This window comes from Cyprinus carpio, unplaced genomic scaffold (genome assembly GCF_018340385.1).
Source record: "Cyprinus carpio isolate SPL01 unplaced genomic scaffold, ASM1834038v1 S000006726, whole genome shotgun sequence".
NCBI classification, from domain to species: Eukaryota; Metazoa; Chordata; class Actinopteri; order Cypriniformes; family Cyprinidae; genus Cyprinus; species Cyprinus carpio.
Window position 1 is genome coordinate 101,142 of NW_024879330.1, and position 24,703 is coordinate 125,844.

The 24,703-nt window shown below is 35.4% G+C and overlaps 1 protein-coding gene across 1 annotated transcript in view; it reads left to right on the forward strand.

Annotated features, from left to right (window-relative positions):
- Positions 1-748: 748 nt before the first annotated feature.
- The window catches only part of LOC122144571 (bifunctional epoxide hydrolase 2-like), a 28,497-nt gene continuing 4,542 nt past the window's right edge, over positions 749-24,703 (forward strand). The window contains exons 1-15 of the mRNA XM_042755584.1: positions 749-891; positions 8,530-8,614; positions 8,733-8,839; positions 9,731-9,830; positions 10,316-10,408; positions 10,511-10,612; positions 13,402-13,480; positions 15,250-15,284; positions 15,379-15,404; positions 16,017-16,123; positions 21,071-21,109; positions 21,375-21,477; positions 22,708-22,777; positions 23,024-23,104; positions 23,929-23,987. Of these exons, the coding sequence (XP_042611518.1) occupies positions 749-891; positions 8,530-8,614; positions 8,733-8,839; positions 9,731-9,830; positions 10,316-10,408; positions 10,511-10,612; positions 13,402-13,480; positions 15,250-15,284; positions 15,379-15,404; positions 16,017-16,123; positions 21,071-21,109; positions 21,375-21,477; positions 22,708-22,777; positions 23,024-23,104; positions 23,929-23,987 (1,229 nt within the window). The remainder of the gene's footprint in view (positions 892-8,529; positions 8,615-8,732; positions 8,840-9,730; positions 9,831-10,315; positions 10,409-10,510; positions 10,613-13,401; positions 13,481-15,249; positions 15,285-15,378; positions 15,405-16,016; positions 16,124-21,070; positions 21,110-21,374; positions 21,478-22,707; positions 22,778-23,023; positions 23,105-23,928; positions 23,988-24,703) is intronic.

Sequence of the window (24,703 nt, forward strand, 5' to 3'; positions counted from 1 at the left end):
TATTGGGCATGTCAGACATTGTGTTTATCTAATAATTTTGAACGTTGAACTGCAATTTAATGTAATTTTACCATTTAGCGAAGGATTAGGGCTTTTGTGAATAAATTTTGACTTTTTTGTCATACATTTTGACATTTTTTGTCAATAATTACAAAGTGACTGTCATCATTACTGGGTTTCACCAATAATAATGATGTTTATTTCCTCCTGTTGTGGAATTGATTTATTTATCCTGAACACTTGGTCTGAATGTTAGTCACTCAACTCACGAAGTCTTCATCCTCAGGCACGCAGGGGATCGGCGATCTGTACCGCACACCATTCCAGAGCTCGAAGACACACACGGTGAGAAGGTCAGACTGGGTCGGACACGAGATTTGTAAGCTTTACTGGGCCCTGGTTCAAAAACAAATCCCAACTGCTGGAGCTCGTACTGCTGAGTAAAGGCTAAGAGGTCGGACAGATACGACGGTGGTGGATGGGACAAGATGGACGTTGATTATTCCCATCCCTCACCCGAACTCAATGTCCCTGACAGTTCAGCCCGTCCCACATACCGTCTCCTTCGCGGAGTCCGCATTTGGATGTGCTGGGTTGGCAGTAGTGCTTGGTCGTTTCTGATCGGGTTACGGACAGTCTCAGAAGAGCCAGCGGGGAAGGATGAGGTCCAGGACCATCAGAAGTACCCAACGGGCATTTTATGGTGCTGTGGTGACACGATGGGCACATTACAGCACAAAAAACGGTAATGACTATAGAGAGGGTGACAACGATCATGGTGAAGAAGCAGGTACCTCCAATCAGTGGAATGACCAGAGCCGTAGAGGTAATGATTTCCGTTGATGAGTACCAGGAAAACTGTGAGGGGAAAGGCGGACGGATACTAAACACGTAAATCTTCTCCTCCACAGTCTGAATGGCAGTGAGAACACCAAGACCGTCAAAAACCATAGAATTGACAAGCAGGGATTATGGATGAGGGTGATGGGGTTAGAACAGATGCAGACCGGCGGAGAGAAGAATTAGGTGATGTGAGGTCCGGGTAATCTCTCCTGACAAGCAGTCATATTTCTTTTGTGGTTGGTAGGTTCCCACTTGGGCATTGACGATGCCCATATCCGCGCGTCTCCCTCACCAGTAGTCCCTCTCAGTCCGACAGCTCTACGATCTGCTCCCAGACGAACAAATCGTGGCTTTGGCGTAGGTCCAAGAGCCGCACCATTCAGCTTTGCAAGTTTTGTTTGTCCAATGTTAAGAAGGTGACATCAATGATCGGAGGAAGCCTGCTTGTAAGATGTCTTGGAGGAACCCCACCACTATTTCTGTGTGGACAGGTGGGGTTTTTTTGGTCATGGGGGTCACAGGCACACTCAACCAGTTCTGCACACTGTAGATGAAACGCACATGTCGTTTACAGAACCCGTTCAATAATTTGGGTTCGGTAAGATTTTTTAATGTTTTGAAAGAAGTCTCTAAAGCCGGGGGATACACGGTGTGATTTCAGCTACAAGTTTTCGTTAAAATACCAACTCTCACTTTACGAGTAAGTTGCTATGTGATTTAAAGCCAAAGCTCAGATTTTGGTTCTCACACTATACGGTTCTGATCTGTCCGAGCTACAACTTCAATCTAATACGAGCACGAAAGAAAACAAATGAGCCCCATGAGTTTGGAACGGAGTTTGAGGGTCAGTCGGGTCGTAGCTCCAATTTAAACTGTGTGGAACCTTCATGGAGGGGTCGACCACAATGTCTGCCCTGGACAGAAATTTAATCTGACCATCTGGTGTGCTGGTCCAGGTAGCGGCTAATCACCTCTCCTTACCCACAACACCCAACCCCCAACACACATGCACGTCAAAAGATCTATCACTCAAAACTTAAAATTTGGGTCAGAAGCAGAAAATCGGCTTCAAACTTGTATAACAATGCACAAGTGCCAAGCACAGCTTTATGCGCACAAGGCTGCAGTTTACGTATTTCTTATAGATTACGGACTGTAGCTCATAATTATAACTTATTATGTCATAATTTTTGAATTTGAATCTCATATTATTGGACTTAGTAAGTCAATCATTTTTGACAGTTTTCTCATTATTTCAACATGGTTGTTATCATAATTTGAATTTTTATTCGCATAGTTATGAGGTAGATCTCAAAGTAGGTGGTATGACAGAATTTTGTGTCGTTTTTAATCTCATCATTATAACTTGATCTCAATTATGGGATGGAAAAGTCATATTGTGGACGGGTTTAGCTCATAGTGTATGACTTTCCCCTATTGTCGCAAAAAAGTAATATCCTTTTTATTCTCATAGTTTGACTTAGTATGTTATAATTTTAACATGCATTTAATTCTCATAAAGGCAGAGGATCAGAATTAGGTATTTTACCAGATTGTTGGGTGGTGTTTCTTGCAGTAGTTTGGGGGGGGAAACAAAAAAAAAGGACATGTTATTTTATAATTTAATATTCTGGAATATGATTAAAGAAACTTTCCCTACATAGATTTAACGGCAAAGCTGAATTTTTAACAGCCATTACTCCAGCCGTTAGAAATCATGTTAATATGCTGAATTGATATGTGTAATGTATTAGTTTTTATTATTATGATCAGTACTTATGAATTATTTTTTTAATAAAAAGCAATGATCCCAAAAGATTATAGGGACAGAAGAAAAAATTCTAAGGTCTATAAAACACACAACATCACACACCACACACACACACACCACACACAACACACAACAACACCCACACCACACACAAACTTAACTGACTTTCATAACAGGATCTCAGAAAGTATGCCCTTTAAAGAAAGTGTTTTTCTCGTAAAAAAAATAGTAATGAAGTATAGGAAGGTGTCTTTGATGTATCCCTTGGGCTAGAAAAACTTTATTGAATGACGTCTAGGAGAGATTGTTACATGACCAATTGCATTAATTACTTCAAATATCTACAAGCTCTGTTCCATTTTTTTTTTGGCTCCCAGTATCTTATGATGCAAGAGCGACCTCGAATTTCTAATGTTTGTCGAGATCAAATATCCTCCTAAGATAAAGACAGCACCTGGTGTTTTTCTTCGGAAAATAGGACGAGTCATTTGGACATTTTATTAGGAATTAAAACAATGCGACCTTTTTTCTTAATCAACTACCGCAGTGCGTTACATCTTATTTCACGCCCACGTCTGTTTGATTTGCAAATATTAATGTGACCAGAAACACCAGAGCGCTGGATTCTACTGGCCTGCCAGATATTCAAGTCAGCCATTAAGAGCTTGACTGCCCCTCTTTCTTCAATAATCTTAACAGGGATCACCTGTGGTTAGTTTTAATCATAAGCCTTTATGTCCAAATAGGCCAGGACAACCTTGACCCAAAAAAAAAATTTCCTGGCATTTATGTTCATGTTGGCAAACAACCTTTTAGAAATAGACAATCAGATACTTAACTTATTGGATAAGGACAACTTATCTAGGCACCCAAATTCATCTCTGACGGGACTCTTAATGACGACGTTCACATATCAAATTCAGATGGATCCAGCGCAGTTTATAATCTATTCCATGCCGGCAGAGGTCCAAAATAGTTCAACCATTTTCATATATAGAGTACTTATAAATGGCCAAATTACAAGTATATATTAAATGTTGTATACAATAGTGTATATGAATATATGAACAAAACCCTCTTATAAAAAACCTTTAGATCTAGTTTAGAATAACACATATAAGTTGGTGTATGTAGGCACTGCTGAAGTTATCCTTGAGGTTTAATGGAAAATTGTTATAAATATATTCGGTAACATCAATTATTGCATTCGTTTCGCTGTATGGTTATCTGAATGGTTCATGAAACTATAATCAGTTGAGCTTTTGACGGTCAAGATTCATTTTTAATCAATGAAATTAAATAATAAAGACTGTTACCTGTTTCAGCCAAACGTTTGTTTGTCATCATTGATTTTTTCTCATCCTGTTAGAATATAAGAGAGGAGTAAAGTAACGCATCAAAAAAGATATAAATTTGTCTGGTCAACCAAGTTGAATAAATCCCATTCGATTTATATAAAGGAGGGAATTCAAGCAGAAGCCACACCCACACTTTGGCCAAAATCAGAACTTTGAGGGCCAAAAAATGAAGGCATTCAAGATGATTTTATTGCACTGATGCTGTTTAAATTTAAATTTGTTTTCCCACTCAGTATAACCCATGCAGACTCTTTTCTGTATTGTGTTTTCAAGGAGAGCATCAAAATCATTTCAAAATATCAATTACTACATCAATAATCTGGGCAATCGAGAGGCCAAACCAAAATTTTACGATAAACAACATCGCTGAGGTTCCGCACAGGTCTGGACACTTATTTGTAAACGATCGATACGTGAAGAGTTTTTTTTTAAAGAGTTTGTCCTTCGCATATGCATGCTTCAACCGTCTGATAATGGCTGCAAGAGATATTCAAAGACAAATAGAGAGTTTCTGACAGGGTCTTGGATCATGCTGCTTTATAGTTAGCTCCATGCCATTGGCAACGTTCAAGGGACATTTAAGATACTAAATTATACACATTTTCTACAGTTTGATATGTCTACTTTAGTATAAATGCTAAACATTAAACAATATAATGCAAGCTCGTCTCAGTCTGTAGAGTCCCGGAGTTGGTCTGTCTAATTTCTGTAATTCTTTATAACTTGGTCAGATTTCCATTGGTTGTTTTCATAGCTCTGAATATTTTCTTTCACGTTCCATGTTCTCTAACTAGCTATTTTAGATCTGTCCCTCTAATTTGAGGGGTGGGGATGATGTCACGATATAACGTTACAGGCAAAGATCGTCTTGGAATAATAAATAATAATAAGAAATAATAATAAGACTAATATATAACATTTAACTAATAGGGTTTTATTATTGAACATTTAGTTTTTATAAGGACGAGTTGTTTCCGCATGGAATAAATAATAATAATAATAGTAATAATCTAATTCCTTGCAACTGAGGGATATATTAGACCTACGCACAATTGCAAGGTAAAACAATTGAAAAGAAAATCCAGATTGTGAGATAAAACGTTGAATTGAGCTTTGTTATTGCCCCAAGTCATGACATACAATATAATAAGTCAGAATTGGTGACTCAGAACAAGGAAGAAGAAAAGTCAGAATATCGTTTTATATCATGTTAATTCTGATTTTAGAAAGTTCGAAAGCAAGAAAAGAAAAAAAAAAAGTCATAACGGGTGTGAGATGGAAGGTTTGTTTCTTGCGACAGGAGGAACAAAGGTCTTTGTCTTTTATGTGTTGTGGTTATGTTACTTCGCATTACCTTCCCTAGTTTTTCTTTTAGGTTTAGATGAAACAAAAATTGCAGTATGGCGTTGACTTTGATTTTTTTTGGAAGGATATATCGGTGTCCACAAAAATTTGGGTATTTGAACTTAGATTCAGGGTTTTTCTGAATTTTTGTATCGGTTTTACCAGGGAGTTACGTTGTCAGCTGGTGACTCTGGTAATTGTTAATTCATAGTCAATGAACTGCTTACAAAGGCGTCTGATAAATGTTTTTGGAAATGTACTGAAGAAGGATGCAAGCACACTGAACCAGGGGCGGGCACAGGTCTGAGGGTCACTCACCCTAACTAGTTATAGCTGGGTAAAAATAAGCAGACTGGGGCCAAAAAGCACAGCTGCCTCCTCACTGGTAATGACCTATTTCGTTCCTCAATCATCTGCAGTCAGACTCTAATTAATGCAAGTTAGTCCAGTGATTGTGTTGGATGGTTTGTCTTAGATATAGCGTTGAAATTCAGATTAGAAAGCTGGAGTGGGTGGATTCCACACGGAACAGCCAACCCAATAAACCGCCAAAACACACGAGTGAGTGTTTGGGTGAGGTCAAAAAACTTTTTTCAGTTTGAATTACAAAAATGTATATTCATTCCCAGACTGTCCTATTTGATTTAATAATGTTCAGCAGAGCTTTAATGCAATGCTAGTGCGTCCGAGACTTTTAGATCCCACTAGAATGTATAATCTGGACTCAATTTCAACATTAAAATATGAGATCTATAGGACTTTTGTGCAAAAACTCATGGTTAATGTGTTATTATATTGCACATTCAAAATATCTGATCCACTGATATATGAAGATAAAAAGACATTAATACTCAATAACCTCATCTAAAACTTTTTTGATTCTTTTTTTCATGACACTGTAAGTGGTTCATACACAAATACGAATGTGATTTGAAACCGAATGAACTGAATAATTCGATTTTCTATAATTTCCATAAAATCTAATTTCACTAATAAGACGAACTGTGCACTTACCAGGTTTACGGTGTCGCACAAAAATGAAGAGACAGGACACGATGCTTCAAAATAATGGTTTAAATGATTTTGCTCCATATCTGTATGCAGAAGTCTAGAAGCGCGTGAACTGGCCTGTCAATGATTGTTGCAGTGCTTGTTCCAGTGCTGCCTTGGCTCTGTGAGACGCACTGAGAGCCAATGATGATGCTTCCGTGGCGTCTCCATCGAGGACCAGTGGGAGGGGTTACATCGTGAAATAAGTCTTCAAGTTTGGTACTTAAAAAGACCAAATTATCAAAAATTCTTAATTATTAACTTTTATTAAATATAAATACATACTATTTACATTGTAACCCAATTTGTTTGTAGGATTAAGCCAATTCCAGCCGAAAAGCACGTTACTTGCTTGAGTGACGTTCGCGAGCAACGAATAATAGGCTACATTATAATCGATTAATCAAATATCGCAAAATAAATCGGTACAATTATTTAATGATGTTGTTAAATAATTTGTATGGCATTACATATAACTGTTTTTTTTTATTATATGTCATTATTTATATTATTATACAATATTATTATGATGTTTACGATTTTAAAAAACATGACTGGTTTTTGTGCAATGCAATAGTTATGAAATTTTTTTTTTGTCAGTGAAAGGATTTCTTTAACTACTGCAAAATAAAAACGGTCCACTGATTTATATTATATCGATATTTATATATACTATATATATATATAAGAGAGAGAGAGAGAGCTGAGAAGAGAGATGGAGAGAGAGAGAGAGAAGCTTTTTATGATCTTGATTTTATGCTATATATCTAGATATTTTATATATACAATTGTATTTATAAAATCTAAATATATATACATATGAAGAAACGTGAAATAGTGAATATATATACATACATCTATAAGAGTATATACATCTAGTAATATATATTATACTATATATATCTAATATATCGCACATATAATATAATATAATATATCTACTTATATATATATATACAACATATTAATATATAAATATCCCTACATAGAATAATATAGTATATCTATATAGATATATCTAGAATATATATCTAATAATATATGGTGTGTCGTGTGTGTGTGTGTGTGTGTGCGTATGGCGCGTATCAAAGACGCCAACTGATCAATCGAGCCAGCTTACCTTTGCCTTCCTTGTCAGCCAATCAAGGTACGAGTATTTTGACGCGAACGTGATGACAACGCGATTAATATTCATTCGCTGGTACTCTGCACGGCCGGGGGTGGGTTTCTATAACTGTACTGTAGCGGTGTAGCTAGTTTGTCATGTTTACAGTTGGTAACTATAACTTCGGTAAGCTTTAGTACAGCGATCCTCCTTGCGTCCAGACATCATTCAGGAAATCTGCAACATCAGGTAAACATTAAAACATCACTGAAATCAACTTTATGACAAACTCTGTATGTTTTTGTCCTGGTAGATAGCCACAATTATGAGTTATGTAAACGTTAACATTTCTGCCCTGTGGTTTTCTTTTGACCAGAGCCCTTATTAGTTTTGAATAAACTACATTAAACTAGTTTTCCAATAGAAGGCAGTGTTGTTTAGTTTGGTGGTGTGGGTTGTGACACCCATCTACCCAGACTTTCAGGAGTTTTGAAGAACTGCTGGTAGTTCAAGTTAAGTGACTTTTATTGGTTGTTTTTGTTTCTTGAATAAATATTTTATATTAAAATACTAAATATGCTTATACCTGTATTCACTATTGTGTGCGTGTTTAAAATGTTTATAATATAAAATATAATCCATTATATATATTATATGTATATCCTATACTCTCTCATATCTCTATATATATATCTATTAATACAATATCACTATATTAACCAGTATAACAAATAAATTATACTCAAATTAGCCTATCTTTTAAAGCAGAAAAAATTAAATAAAATTATATATATATAGATATATATCTATATATATAATATTTTTGTATTTTTAACTTTTTTCTATATATTATTAATACTATTTTGTACAAAATATTTTTATACTACATTTAATATTATATTGTATTATATATATATATATATATATATATATATATGTATGTATGTGTGTATGTGTGTGTGTGTGTGTGTGTTTGTGTGTGTATTTTATATATATATATATATATATATTTTTTTTCCTGTTAAAATACCAGTTTAAGTGTATGTGTTTTGCTCTAGGGGCTTCATAAAGAATGTGATTGAAAGACTTGGCAGTGAGAATGCACTGTACCGCTTTGGAGAAAGGAAAGTCACTCTACCTCAGGTCATTTTCATTCATTCATAAAATGTATTCATGCATATGACATTGACAGTTTTGCATGCAAGTCTGCTTTAGTGCAACAAAAAATATTTGCTTATGTATCACTGTTTCAATATGTCAGATGATTCCTGCTTTTGAAGCTGAGTGTCAGAAGGTAGCCGCTTCTAATCAGGAACTGTCTCTCCTGCACAGTTCTCAGCTCAGAAGCTTTTCAGTGACGTTGGGCAGGTGAGTTCAATAAGCCGGTTCTTGATGCTGCAGCCGTCCTCCTCCGTCGTCATGGTATGTTGCTTTCGTGCATTGCGACTCTGAGTGGTTTTAAATAAACCTTTTTCTCAAAGGAATTGTTGATTTTTAGCTCTTTAAAAAGAAATAGTTCACAACAAAATGAAAATTAGCTGATACTTTCCTCCCTCACCCGTCCAACCGCTATATGAGTTTGTTTTCTTCATCAGAACAGATTTGGAGAAATGTAGCATTGGCAATCAGTGTCTTCAGCAATGGATGCTTCCAGAGTTAATGGGCAGGCCATCAGAATGAGAGTCCAACCAACTTGATAAAAAACATCACGATAATCCACAAGTAATCCGCAGTCCCACCACTCTGAAGTCCATCAAGTTGTACTTCTGTGAAGTGAAAAAGCTGTGAGTCCATAGCTCCGTAAATTATGCTGAGTTTCTAGTAAAAAAGTCCATCCACTATTGTCCTCTCACATCAAAAATCCACCCAATGTATTTATTTAAGAACTGTTTTGGACAGTTTTTCACTTGTAAACCATGCTTGGATTCAAGTGCATATTTCTCTCTCCTGATTCAGACAAGATTATTATAATTTTTTTTTATTTTTTTAGTATTATGGAGAGTAGACTAATATTTCAGCCGTAGAGGCTTACATGGCTTGACACGCTTGGTTTCATCGTTAGGAGGGATGGGATTTGTTCTTATAACTACTCACTTTTGCTTCATAAAGTCATTATTGATGACTCTGTGTGGATTACTGTGGATTATTAAGATGTTTTTATCAGCTGTTTGGACTCCATCTGATGCAACTCTCTCGGAGGTCTGAGGGTGTCTAAATTCTCAGCAATTAACATTTTTGGGTGACCTTTTTTCCTTTAAGGATTGCTCCGTGTCCCTGGCCAATATCTTGGGTGGATACACGAGCAGCGAGACTGCGTCGGCTAGGATTCTGTCCCGTATTGGAGAACCGTTTCGACCCTGTTTGTGCGATCAATTGCTACGCTGGTGTCCAGAATCCCAGAGCCAGATATCTTTACCAATGATGCCCGCGAGAAACTCGCGGTAAAACCTCAAGAAGTATGCCGTAAATCATTTCAGACTCAGCGATTGGAATTGACAGCGATTCAAAAGCTGCTAGTTCAGGAGTCACCTCTGCTCAATCATTATTCTGATTAAGGCGTCTGGCTGGATGTGGATGAGAAAGTGATCCAAGGCAGCTGAAGGTTTTGGGAATGACGCTGTTCAAGTCAAGGGACATCACTGAGGCCTTAAGGAATCCAGAAGCTTACCGGAATAGCCGGTGAGGATTTCTGACCTTTTTTCACCACACTACAATAAAGTCTAAATCTAAAAATACGGGTTAAAAATGGTACAGAGCTTTTGGAAGATTTTACAGTGAAAAAAAACATAATTTGACTTCCCTGTGTGAGATTTGTACATTACTAATGGTTTTAACTGTTAACAGTTCACCAGTGATCTCCAGCCACCCTCAGCTTGCGGCTGTACTCACAAGCCCTTCCTGAAAAATGTCCCTCAAGTGGATATGTTGAATATTAAGGTACTTTATAATGCTTAGCTCTGTTTTACGTGTGGCCAAAGTTCACTGGCAGCGTAGTATTGATAGAAAGGTCATTAAATGAGTGTTCCTCTGGTTTTCAAGCCGGGCGTGAGGATCCACTATGTGGACATGGGAGCACGGACCCCAGCCTGTTCTCCCTGTGCCATGGCTTCCCCGGAGAATTGGTTTTCCTGGAGGTATCAGGTGAGGAACGTCAGCTCGTTCAGCAGGGTGCAACTGAAAAACAAGCCTTTGAATGTAGTAGATTATTGTGAGCAGGTGGGGTGGCCCGGTGGCTAGGAGCCACTGCCCCCTTTGCCCTCATCGGCTGAGGGTGCCCCTTTCACCGACCCCCCCCCCCACCCCCCCCACACACCCCAGCTCAAAGCGGTCTGGTACGCCCGCTAAGATCCACTGATTCCACTAATCCACGCTCTGCCACATCACTCCTCACATCTATGTGCCCCCATCTGGAGATTGGAGACCACAGTCCCCGAAGCTTGTTGTATTACCAGGTAGATGCATTAGTCAGTGGTTGATCCACTGAATTAGAATTTAGTTGGTAGGCTTCAAGTAGTTTTTAATTCTTTTGTTATAATGAATAATAGGCTCCTATAAAAGCCCTAACAACTTGTACAAAATATCTACTGGTTCCGATTAGAATATAGAATGTCTAATCAAATTATTGTACCTGATCAGATCTACAATATAGGTATTAAAACACCATATTTGCTGTTGTTGGGCAACACTTCTTTTGTAGACAAAAAAAATAAAACAATAGATAAAAAATGCCTTGATAAAAAAGAAGACAGAAGAGTGAATGAGCTTAAGTGACGCTGCTAAAGACAGTTCAACATCGCAAACATGAATCTCAAAAAGCTCCATCAGGTAAATCAGCATATCGAATATTTAGCAAGCAGTTTGTCACACTTTGAATTCTTGTAATTAAGTTATTTCCCATTATGATGTATTCTGTCTTAATACCAATAATCTGTAACACATCATATATTTTAATTAAAACCGGATTTCAATAGTAGGGGCCCATAAATAGTTAAAAAAAAGTATAAATGTTCTTAGATTAGTTGTTTATTAGTATATAATATAGATGTATGCTGTGAAAATAAAATCGAATCCTATCCTATGTCTTATCCAAAGTAAAGTATTCTCCTCCTATCAGTTTAAAATGATCAGAATGTTATCGATGACAGTGGGATCTAAAACAGTAGCTTCTTAAAACAAAGTGTAAGAATACCCCCATCTGGGTGTAAAATGACCAGCTGGACTGAATCTGATTCACAAACTATGTGAAATTACTGCAACAATATACCAGCAAAAACTAATGTACTACTTCCTTTTTACAAACCGTCATACTTCTTTTCTTAAACGTTAACTTTTAACAACATAAAACCAACCAATAACGTTGAAATTTCACATTTAATTGTTTGCATTTCTGAAACAATATAAGTTGAACACTCAAAGTTGTAGCCTTCCCTAACAACAGAGACTAAACAAAGAGTGTGCTGGCCATTAGTGACTACATGTATATGAAAGATATAATCTGATTATAATGTGATGAAAAGGCATTTTTCTGGTTCTTATCAATAGAGAAGGATTTGGTGTCCACTGTCTCCTATCAAATGAACTCCAAATACATTTGTATAATAATAAACTAAACCAGTACTATCACATTAAAATACCATTTATCATTCAGAAATGTACTTAACTAGACAGTGCCCTTATGGTGTGGTAGTTAAAATACTGACACAATTACCCCACAGCATTTGTCTCACTTTGCCCCATAGCTGGCCATTTTGAAAAAAAAAAATAGCTACTGTAGCTTACCCCAGTTCATGGCTAAATATTTAGCTAAATGATTTGCATCTTAGTTTTATATGTTGCTACACATATAAATACATTTGCTTTGGATGTAACAACAAATTTACACATCTGTTATGCCTAAATTTTTACTTTGACCAATAAAAAAAAACAGTTTTTTAAAGAGTAAAAATGGGTGCCTTCCCACTCCGCCCTTGTCTTTCTCCTTATTTATGACAGTCTTGGCAGAAATGAGGTGTGTTTCCAAAATACATGGTCACATGACAGGTAAAAAATGCACGCAGTTACTTAAGGTACAGGGAGTGGAGTCAACTGTACTCACCACCCACTTCCGTGCATTACAGATAAAGGCAGAAGCAGGCTCAAGAGGAGGCAAGGAGAGCCCACTCTTGTCAAAGAAACATCTCCAATAAAGTCTAAAATTATTACGATGGTAACATCTTCTCTTTTTAATTGTATGTGTTGAACAACCGGATCATTTGTGGTAACAAGCATCCACCCTCCTTGTTGCTTACTTTTTTTGGTTTGGGCCACTGCCCCGTCCAAGTGTCTGTGCACGGCCCTGATGTGTATCTTGTCAAAGCTTTGTGGTTAAGATCAGGGCTGTAACCCATGGGATTGAACATCCAAAGCAGTGATTCTGAGTTTTGACTATTTATAACTTTGAATATGGCTCCAGATCGGTAATAAAATAGGTTGCTTTGGATCAAAAAGAAGAATTGACGGCGTCACCACTGTGGTGATGCAAGTTTATATATATACTCTTACTTACTTGGCATAAATACAGAAAAATACTGTTAACTAACAGAGAGGGAGTGATGGATAATTTCACATCTTTTTCTCTTCTGACCATCATAATCAATCTCTCTATATTTCTTCCTCTTTTGGCAAGTCATAGAAACATTAACATTAAGCATTGAGCAAATGGGAGCGCAAAAAATTATTTGTTGTAGTTTCCATTTACCACAATTGATGTACCCAACTATATACAACTTGTGCGTCTGAGAATCCTGGAAATGTGAAAAGATTCGATAGTGTAATGCAAGAGTTTGTTATTAACCATTTTTTAAATCACTTTCTGAGGCACTTCAGTGCTCATTACTATTATATCTCATACTTGGGATTAGAGGTTTGAATTGTTTTTTGTTTCTCTTCAGATTCCGGCTTTGGCTGATGCTGGATTTAGGGTTCTGGCTCTTGACATGAAAGGCTACGGTGACTCCACTGCTCCAGCAGGTCAGTTAATATTAAATACATTATATACATGCTTTGTCTTTTACTTCTGTTTTTTTTTTTTTAACATTACATTTACATTTACATGTTTTTATCCAAAGCAATTAACTAAAGAGGAACAAAAGCAAAGAGGAACAAAAGCACTTCATCAAGGAGCCAACAATATACTGTACATATTATACAATGCAAGGTTTGTTTGACAACTAGATTAGGAAGCTAGCTAGAGAAGAGGAGAATTAGAAGATCATTTTTTGTGATTGTGGAAGTGCATTGGTTTAAGAGTCTGGGGTGGTTAAGTGCTTGCAAAATAGGTCTTCAGCTGCTTCTTGAAAGGTCCGGTGGATGTTGGGTGACAGCTTGTTCCACCAGAGGTTTTGGCGAGTGGCTTTTTGCATTGTTGTGAAAATGCAAGAAGGCATACGCAGCTTATAATGTGATCTTGGTGTGAATGCATTTTGTCTCCAATGAAGATTCACACCAGCTATTTTTTACTCTATCTATGCATACTATAGATCTTATTCTGAACAATTCATCTGTGCATATGTTTCATTTTTTAAAAATGCTTTGGCCTCATATTGTTTCATCAGAATTTCATAACTGAATCTTCCAGTGAAAATGTCAGACTTCTCTCTTCTCCAAATTATGTAGTCTTAAAACTCGCCCCTGCAAGCTTGCATATTAAAATCTTATTATACTGTGATATACATCACAGTATGGCAGAAACGATCTGTCTACTTCCGTTTTGACACTACTTTCAACACTGCATTTGTTAAATATAGAGTGAAAAAAAAGAGGTAAAAATGGCCTTAACCTTAGCAATAAAGCCTAAAAAGGGGTTTTCTGATCTGTAAATTATACTAAAGTCAATGCATAAGTGAGAGATCCTTAAAACTGCTGCCGAGAGTTTGTTTTAAACGTGTGCATGCGCTATTTGCTCAAATGTCATGCTTTAGCTTTAAAAGCAGCATGTATTTCCAGGTAACTGAAATAAATTCCCAAAGCAATTCTAGCTCTCCAGTTCCTCTATGATCGCTGCAGCATCATGCTGAGAATGAAAATGAGAAGCACTGCTCTTTAGCATGTGCGTCAGGTCACTTCTGTGATGGGATTTGAAGTTTACATAAAGAACTGTGTGTGGAGTGACAGTGCATGTTTTTAACAATAAGGTACGAGAGGCTGTGTTGTTTTTTGTATATGTTTTCAATATAGCATGTTCTCAAGGCCTTATTGCTTTTACAAAATGGTTACAATGCAATGCAAACATTACGGACATTTTTCATCAAGTTTTAATGAAACTTTAATCAGCAGAAAAAACGCCACAAAGACATGATTGCTGTCTTCCACTGAGCCACATTAAACCCGTTTTTAATCAATTCCCAAATGATTTTAACATATATGAATGATTCTGAAGATATTATTTTAAGCCTAATCTTGATTTCAAGTTTGGAATTGAAATCAAGACCAGTAAAAGAAGAAAATGCAAACATGAGGCCAGATGATTTCTGCTACATCATGCTTTACTGCATCCAAACAGCGATAGAAAATTATAGATTTTGAAGTTATTAAAAATAATATAATCAAAATTGAGTATTTGAAGTCAAATTATAATATAAATACTTCATTTTCAAACAGATTTGACTTGTTATTTTGATATGTGCATTAAAGCTGATACATATACTGTATATAATTTGAAATATCTTGTTGTTATTATTGCTATATGAAAGGTACAGTACATTGAATAAGCTCTGTTTCATTCCCATCTGTTTATGCAGACATTGAGGAGTATTCTCAAGAACAGATCATGCTGGTAAATAAGAGTAATCCTTGTAAATTTAAAAAGCAAAAACTGATGTTTTGTTGCACAGAATTGATCATTTTGTTTCTTTCCCTTGGCTTTTTAGGATCTGGTGACATTTTTGAATAAATGGTATGTACAGTTTTTACTTTAACACATGCATATAATTACAGGATTACTGAGGAAGGCTGATGTATGATATTATATAATATTGAAAAACAAGATAAAGGGCTGATAGTTTAACTTCTGTTGGGTTGGGACTTGGACTTAACTGGTTTTGTTTACAAAATACTGGACACTGCTGATTTCCATGATGTTACCTTAGATTTTTTTTTGCGCATATGCAGTGCTTCCTCCATTGAAAAAAACAAAGTACTAAAAAAATATACTAGCAGTTGTATTAATCAGGTTAAGTCTGTCTGAATGTTATAGAGCCTGTGTCGTTCCATTATCAGACCACTGATCCTCTCTTTGCTCTTTTGCACGTCTCAAAATAGGACTTTTTGTTTAACTGACAGTATGTGCAGAAGCTAAATGCAATAGAAAAAATTGGGGAAGCAGTTCCCCCTTTTCAAAGCCATTTCCTTATGAATAACAGTGCTCTGCTGCTTTTTCAGAACTTTTTTCAGGCTATCAGTGACATGTGCAATCATTTGGCAAGTTGTTTTAGTATGATAGAAAAGTTTTTCTCGGTTGTGATTCTCATAGACTAACTTCTGCTTGTGTTAAAACACAATTGTTAAGGTGTCCTCAGAGCATCCACACAGCCATGTTTGGCAACAGAACTGAGAGCTGGAGACCTCAAGCGGTTGAGGACCTGTTTTTTACAAAAGTCTGTTCAACCATATTTGGTTAGTCCACACCGCGGTTAGACCAGCAGATTCTGCAATGCAGATACCACATGATGTTGCATTTGTTAGATCTAATAACACAAGGTGGTTGCAAACTGTTAAGGTGCATTGTACCAGATAATGCTTTGTTTTGACAGTCTGACCATAATAGAATGAACTGCTTTTTGCTCATTGATATTAATATTACGTGTGTCTCTTTCGGTGTGTTACTTTGTAAATGGCATGCAGTGAGATTTCATCCCTGTACCATGTAAGTACTTCATCGAAGTGCTTTGGTCCCATTTTGTCTTGAGGTGGTGTGTCATGGGACTTTCAAAATATGATGCTTTAATGACTTTCTGTTACTGTAAACTATGAAACGTTATTGCTATGTGTTAGTTTAACTATTCCATTACGAGTATTTTTCATTAGCAGGTCACTTTGTGTCTTTTATTTTCCAGCTTTGTCCATCTGCTCAAATTGTTTTGTTATTGGCAAGAAATGAAATTGTTCGTTGTCTATTCCCCGTTTGCTTTCGTTTTTGCTCTTCTTTTTGGTCGTGTGGGACCTTACAGCTTGGCTATGGACAAACTCGTTAGAAACACGTTTTGTCAGGATTGAGAAAGAAACATGTGTAACCATGAATGCTCACGTTGACACTACACTTCTGGTAAGTGCACCTCTATATTATTTGAATGGCCCCATTCCTACCTATATACACTATACCTTTGTCTGTACTCATAAATGGGCCCTTACTGACGTACTCAGAATTCTGACCTCTGTTCTTGGTTGCACTTTTTGTTCTAGCAATTCATATGTATTTCTATTTTTCATAGGTTTATCTATTTTATACTGAAAATGGTACTCATACATCTGTAACGTAACAGTAGAATTAAGTATTAAGTCCTGGAGGTTATGGTTTTTTAAATGCTTCACTAAGAATAAAACTCTTACAATATTTTGACTAAAATAAAAAGTCTGATGAATTAGTTGACACACCGTGGAACAAACAAATTAAAGAACTGTGTTACGTTGTTTAAAATGTTTAAAATTAGTAGCTGGAAATAATTAAATCAAAAACTGTAATCTAACATTAAGTCGCTTTCATACTTATCACTCATAACATCTAATAAGAGAAATTAAGAGCTTGATTGAACAATAAATCATGATATAAAAAATGCTTACAATTACAATAAAAATAATTAGCCTATCATAGGTGTTCCTTTTTAAATTATAGATTTCTCCTGACTTGGAATTTTTCACGGCAGTTGTAGTTTTTCGACCCCTTTGGTTTGTATTATTGCCTTCCAGCATTTTGAATTGGGCGGAAAAAATATGAAAATAGAGGCTTAAACTCATTATGAAAGTACATGCATGGTTACAACCTGTAAAAAAACAAATAATCCTAATATAGTATATATTTATTTTCTGAAGTTTCTTTTTTTCTTGTGATGTTTGGACTGAATTATGATTTTCCCATGATCCCATGATCAGTTTCCTTTTGTGAGAAATTGCACACCAAGAATTGAATTTTCATCATTAATTGCATACGATTGGTTTGATGAGATTTGGGTCTTTCTTGCTGTGCTCCGCAGGGCATTTCCTTCGAGGTCATCTGGATTGTGTCGTGACTTGGTTGGCGGTATTCCCTTGGTGTGGAACATGGCACAGTTTCATTCTGAGCGCGTGAGGTTTGCATTTCATTGAGAATCATTAACAAGACTGCTTCAGGAGTGTCATGGAGTGTTGGAATGTCATCATTATATTTGTTTTGATTGCACAGTGCAAACAGAAAACTACATCAACGTTTTGTTTTGACATTTTTCTTCCCATGCTAACTGCAATTGTTGGTAATTTACAAGCTCAATATCGTGTTCGCATAAGGGTAAGATGGGTCCCGTGCCTTCTCACAGCCCACCCTTTTTTTTTCCTGTGGATCCAAATACCCCAAAAATTTTCCCCCCCCCCCAAAAAATTTAGAGAGACCTCAATGCCCGACCGATCTACTTTGGCTTACCATATCCTCCTTTCGAGGAAGCCTGTGAGTGGTTTATCAATAATCGAAATTAATTTCATTCATATATGGGTTAACATTCACAGTATATATAACATATATAGACACCTTTGATATCATAATTAATATTATGTATTATCTATATTATAATTGATTCGATGTTTGTATCATATATTGAGAATTTGGTTTTGATGTTGAATTCCTAATATCTAAAATGTTAACTACATAGATAAATAACTCTGGACTTTTCATAATCTGTTATAAATTTTTTATTATAAACCTAGACTAATTGCTAATAATTGACTCATAAGTTTGGTATTTAATATGTTTCTTATTGATTATAATATTTACAATATAGTTATTAGTTAACATGACTTACCAATGTAACGCTAAGCGCTATAAGTGATAAATTTCATGGTATTTAACTACAAGAGTTATTTTATTTTACATCACCATAACAATTATAATGATTGATAGTATAAGAATCTAATAACACCAAATCTCGATATATTTATTATATATATATATATTATATATCTTTTCACATGTATTATATGAAAATACAAAATTGGTAATATTATTTTAATAAGTACCTAAGCGGAACCTGAAACATAACAAAAACAGTTTGTGTTTTTAATTTGCTAGTATGTGCTTTACACTTTTAGTTTATTTGTGCTATGTTTGTCTGTTATTTTCAGGGTGTCGCAGAGGCCTGAACTGGAGAAAAAACCTTGAGCGCACCGCACACGGATGTTCAAATGGCAGTACTGGAAACTGGTAAAGTTTCCTGATTATCAATGTACATTTTTATCTTGACCCTTGTCCTGCCAGGGCTTAGAATTATAAAAACACACACCATTAAAGTGGTTTTTGGGTAGACACGAATTTAACACTATATTCCATGTTCTCCTGAGCATTAATGATAGCTTTTTCTATAGAAAATATATTTTTTTTAAATGGTGTTAAATGCATTCTTTAAAGAGAGGTTAGTGTTCACTTGTAGTAGTATATTGATGAAGTTTTTAATAGGATGGGACCCCAAGATTTCCCCCTCAAGTTCATAATCAATGCATGTATTTTAAAAAGCATTTCAGTAAAGTCGTTATAATTCATGTTGCACAAACCAGCAAGAGCACCTTGACTGAGGCGACGATCCTTTGTGCACTTCATCTGAAGTGAACAGTTTTTCTGTTAGATATTTACATTGCTTATTGCCGGCATTCAGAAAGCCAGCGCTGAATGGAGATCTAAGAGGCGAGGTGTGTGCGGTTGGTGCTAATGACCCGGCATCATAATGGAGGCCACTTAAAGGGCTCCCATCCGGGACTCTGAATTCCTGGACTAATGAATCACACAAATGGCAGGCCGGCCATCGTTCAGGCTCAGGTGGCCACACGCTGCATCTTAATGAGTGTTGGTGGATCTCTAGACATAAGCCCCCTTCTGCTGCAGCAACCACGTCCCCACCGATTAAAACCAGGAAATCACCACGGAGGAGGACCACAAGCCACTAATTATTGCATTCACACCGACACGTATCAATGCCATTCATCCAACGAAGAACCACATTTATTTTATACAACAGTCATGTTGAAGGAAACCTGTGATTTAATCTTTCATTGTTTAATTTAAATGGGAACATCAAGTATTTTTTTTGATAACTATATTTCGTCTCTTTTGATGTTTCTAGGGTGTTGTTATGGATGTATGTTTGATTAGTCACTGTGATATTCTAGTTGAGTCTATTATTATATCTAATTCTGGGATTTTTATATGATCCACTTGGTGAAACACTGTAAGTCTGATCGCTCCGAGAAAAGTAATGGCACAGATTTCCTCAACCAGCTGCACATTTTTGATGTGTAATTCACAACCTTACTACAAAGCAGCACTTATTATACAAATGAAAGGACAGGTAGTCTCTTATTACAACCCCCCAGGAGGACTGTATGAAAAAATCTGGCCTGAGCTATTTTTAATGATCAGCCACTATCTTAGAGAAACACCATGAAAATCACATAGTAATGTGATAAAACAGCACTCAGAATACATTAGCAGCTGCATTTAGTTTTGGTAATTGGAAATGAAACACGCAGAAATATTAGTTGAAAAACATTAACCTTAATTTTTTTTCATTATGATCGACTAAAAGATCCACCACTGACCCCTCAAACCTGATGAACCGGACTTACAAAATGTTAGGAACTAGCACTAAAAACCACAACTATCAAAACAATCATCAACAATGCTACAATAAAATTACTAAAACGGTCAAAATTTAAAATAAATAACCTCAAAATATAAAAATAAGCTATAAAATTATTAATTAATATGAAACCTTTTAAAAATTATAGTAGTGTTATTAATATTTTGAATTCAGCGAGTTTTCTTTTTAGGATTTTTTCAGTTAGACTAATACTGAAATAAAAATTAATTAAAGATAAAGAAATATTACAAATATATAAAATTACTGAACTTAAACAAACATTTAAGAAAAACTGAAACATAAAAATAATTCAAAAATATTAAATAATATTAATAAAATACTCCACCACAAAAATTATAGATCAAAGATTTCAATTTTATATTTTTAGTTTTATTTTTATTTTATATTTATTTTATTTTTGATGCTCCCGCTAGTCACCTTTAGGCAAAAATAATTTTCTCATTTTGTGTTTTTGTTTAAGTTAGAACTACCTACATAACTAAACTTTAAACCACACCACCCCAACAAAAATTAAAGATAAAAAATAGTAAAAAAAAAAAACATAAAAATCGACAAAATAAAATTTTAAAACTAAACAATTCAAATTGAAAATTAACTAAACAAAAATATACAAATAAAAGCTCACTCAAAATATTAATAAATACTTATAATAGTATGGAAATAATACTAAAATAAATACTGGCAACCCACCCTAAAACATCTTATTTCTTATTACCCTATCTGCCAGACACATCATTTCCTAGCACCGCTGGAGTCTGCCAGAGAGGAAAGAAAGTACACCAACCTATAATGTTTTTTATATATTTGATGAACAGTGGAGGAGGTGGGCAGCATCATTAGCTTCTGTTATGCAGTCAGCTTCTGATTTAGTTCAGTTGTTTTTGTATTGAGATGAGGGGGAAATGAATCATGCATGTTTTGATTTTGAGTTGCACTCGAGAAGAAAGAAGGTACATCTCTGTTCGTTGCACCGAGCCTCACGAGACTGCACTGGCGCACACGTTTTCCTTGTCTGCTCTTTTGTTTATCAGGTGGATTGTTTGTGGGGTCACCTGAAGATCCGCCCCGCAGTGCTATTCTGAGCGAGTCTGCGCTGCAGTACTACGTTCAGCAGTTCACCAAGAGTGGCTTCAGGTACACTGAGCAGATCAGTCCAAAATGTGCATCATATTTATGTGTGTGTTCATAAGCAAAATGTGGGATTTAATTAAGTACAGTAGGACAAGTTGGTTGTCAGACAACATTTTCACTTTAATAACTCTACCAAACTATTTAAAAGTCTGAGTTAAGGGCTAAATTTGAGGATGTCCTACTAGACTAAATCATGTTGTGCAAAGGCGTTCATATTTCCTTCATGGTGGTTTTATATTTAGTTTTCCTTTAAAATAAAAAGGAAACAATTGTAAAATCTCTTTAAAAACAATAGTTCAAACCCCAAAATAAAAAACGTCATCATTTACACACTGTCAAGTTGATTTTAAACCTGTATGATTTGTATGATTGTATATATATATATATATATATATACACACTAATTATTATTTTTTTTAATTGATTAATTTATTAGTATGGTTTTTTTTGATAAAATGTGTATTTTTTTTTCTTCATGCTGCATATACTTATGTGCATATTTAGTATTTAATATGTGCTATTCATTTGCTATTTATTCTGTTCTTCACATATAGAGCATTTATATTTGCTATTGTATTTATATATTTTCATGAGTAATTAGGATTATTTTTATAAAATTATCCTAATTACTAATTATTTTTATTTTTCATTTTTTCTTGTGATATGTGACCCTGGAACACAAAACCAGTCTTAAGTGTCCATTTTTCCAAAATTGAGATTCATACATCATCTGAAAGCTGAATAAATAAGCTTTCCATTGATGTATGGTTATTAGGATCGGACAATATTTTGGCCGAGATAAAACTATATAAAATATGAAAATACTGAGAAAATCACCTTTTAGAAGTTGTCCAAATGAAGTTCTATATCAAGCATATTACTAATCAAAAATTAAATTTTGATATATTTACGGTAATAATTTTACAAAATATCTTCTAATGGAACATATCTTAACTTAATATCCTAATGATTTTTGGCATGAATGAAAAAATCGATAATTTTGACCCATACAATGTTTTTTTGGCTATTGCTACAAATATACCCCAGCGACTTAAGACTGCTTTTGTGCTCCAGGGTCACATATATTCTTCCACAGAATGAAGGAAATCATATGGGTTTGAAATGACAGAGTGTTTATGTGAACTAAGCCTTTAAACGTGAGGCACTGATAATGAATGCATGCTCATGCACATGACATGGATGACGTGTCTCTGAGAGTCCTGGTTTGTCCAGGGGTCCTCTGAACTGGTACCGTAACGGGGAAAAGAACTGGCTTTGGATGTGTTCCAGGCCGAGGGGCAAGGCAAGTGTCCTCACCATGAAAATTGATGCAGATGAACTGATTGATGCTGTTATTTCATGCTACAAATGCAATCAAAACTCGATACTAAAATAACACTGTTGTGACTTTTTTTGTTTCAAAAATCTAAAATGTTACACACTGTATCTTATGAAATTGTTGCATTTTTTTAAAGTCAGTTCCTTAAGACTGACAAAACTAATTTGGTCAGTTGAAAGTACATGAATTAAAATGCTTCTGCCATCACAGATCATGATGCCAGCTTTCATGGTGACCGCAGGAAAGGACCCTGTTCTTCTGCCAGCCTTTGCCGCAGGCATGGAGAACCTGGTGAGACAGCAACTTTGTTATTCTTCCATTATGTTAATGCTGCGTTCAGATCATGTTATAATTACCATAATTACGACTTGGAGTTGTTCATGTCCTCTGACTCACAGATTTATGGAAGCTTATTTACAGCACGGAATAAAAAAAAGATAAAAGCAACTTTTCAATCTCACAAATTCTGGCTATCATTTTTTTCTCACGAGTTAACATCAGAATTCTCCCAATTCTGAGAAATTTTTCTGGAAAGTCATAATTGTGAGATATAAACTCAGAATTCATTATTTTTTAAGTTTATCCCCCAGTTTCACAGACAAGGCTTAAGCCTAGGTCCTAGACCTAGACTAAAATGTACGTCTGAGCTGTTTCAAATGAAAGAAACTTTCACTGACTGATCTTAAAATATATCAATGCCTTTGTTTTGTCTCAAGATGCACACCAGTAAGGCACATTTATAAAAATTACTTAAATGTCCTAATTGAACTACAGTATGGCCTAATCCTGGCTTAGGCTAAGCCCTGTCTGTGAAACCGGGCCAAAGTCTCACAGTTCTGATTTTATATTTTGCAGTTGTGACTTTTTTGTGAGATATAAATGAACAATTGCAAGAGTTTATATCTCAAAATTCTAATTAAAAAGTCAGAATCTGTTGGCGGAAGTAAGCTTCCTTACAAAACATTATTGTCTATGGTGAGTTTAAAATTGCGAGTTTAACACAGAAATAAATTAGGGTTATTCTGATACTTTACATAAAGGCTGTATAAGATTGCATGTGTAATGTCGTGTTGTCCATGTGAGCTGACTTGATGTCTTGTTGTTTCTGTCTGAAGGTCCCTAACCTCACCAGAGGCCACATTGAGGAGTGTGGCCACTGGACTCAGATAGAGAGGTAACATTCACTTGAAACTCATGTTTGTGAGACCCCACCAAAAAATGATGCCACTTCCTGCAGGACAGTGTCTTTCAGGAACTGGCCTTTGTTCATTTTTACAACAAAATGGAAAGTGATGTTAAGAAAACACAGGGAAACGACGCAATTCCCAAGTAGATTTTTATTTGAAACATTTTATTTGAAGAAAGAAAAATAGGTACATAATACTCTTAATAAAATGCAATTTCTAGAAGTTTATCACAGCTTAAACCAAAATAGTGAAATCATTAAATATATTCACCCCTATGTTCACTTAATTGTGATATTGACAAAAAAAAAAACATCATTATAATTGACTTTATTTTATCCAACATTGTTTATGTGATGGGGACATGAAAATGTACTGCATAACAAGAATTATTCATTACAGATATATGACATTAAAACTTAATCAAAAACTCCTATAGTAACAATTTACATGTTTAAATGGCATTAAAATGACATGGTGCCTCTTAAATGTCAGCAAGGTATCAGGAAAACTTGGTTTCCAGGAAAATAATTGACAGACTGTCTGACCTTTAGTACTTTGGTTGACTGTTGTTACATGGAGAGTGTAGTAACTGATAGAATAAAATAGTTTTATTACGATGTCAGGTTAGGTTAGCTGGATTAGATGCTCTGACTGAATAAGATATGACCTAGAATGCATGTTTGAGTCTTATATATTCTGAAAC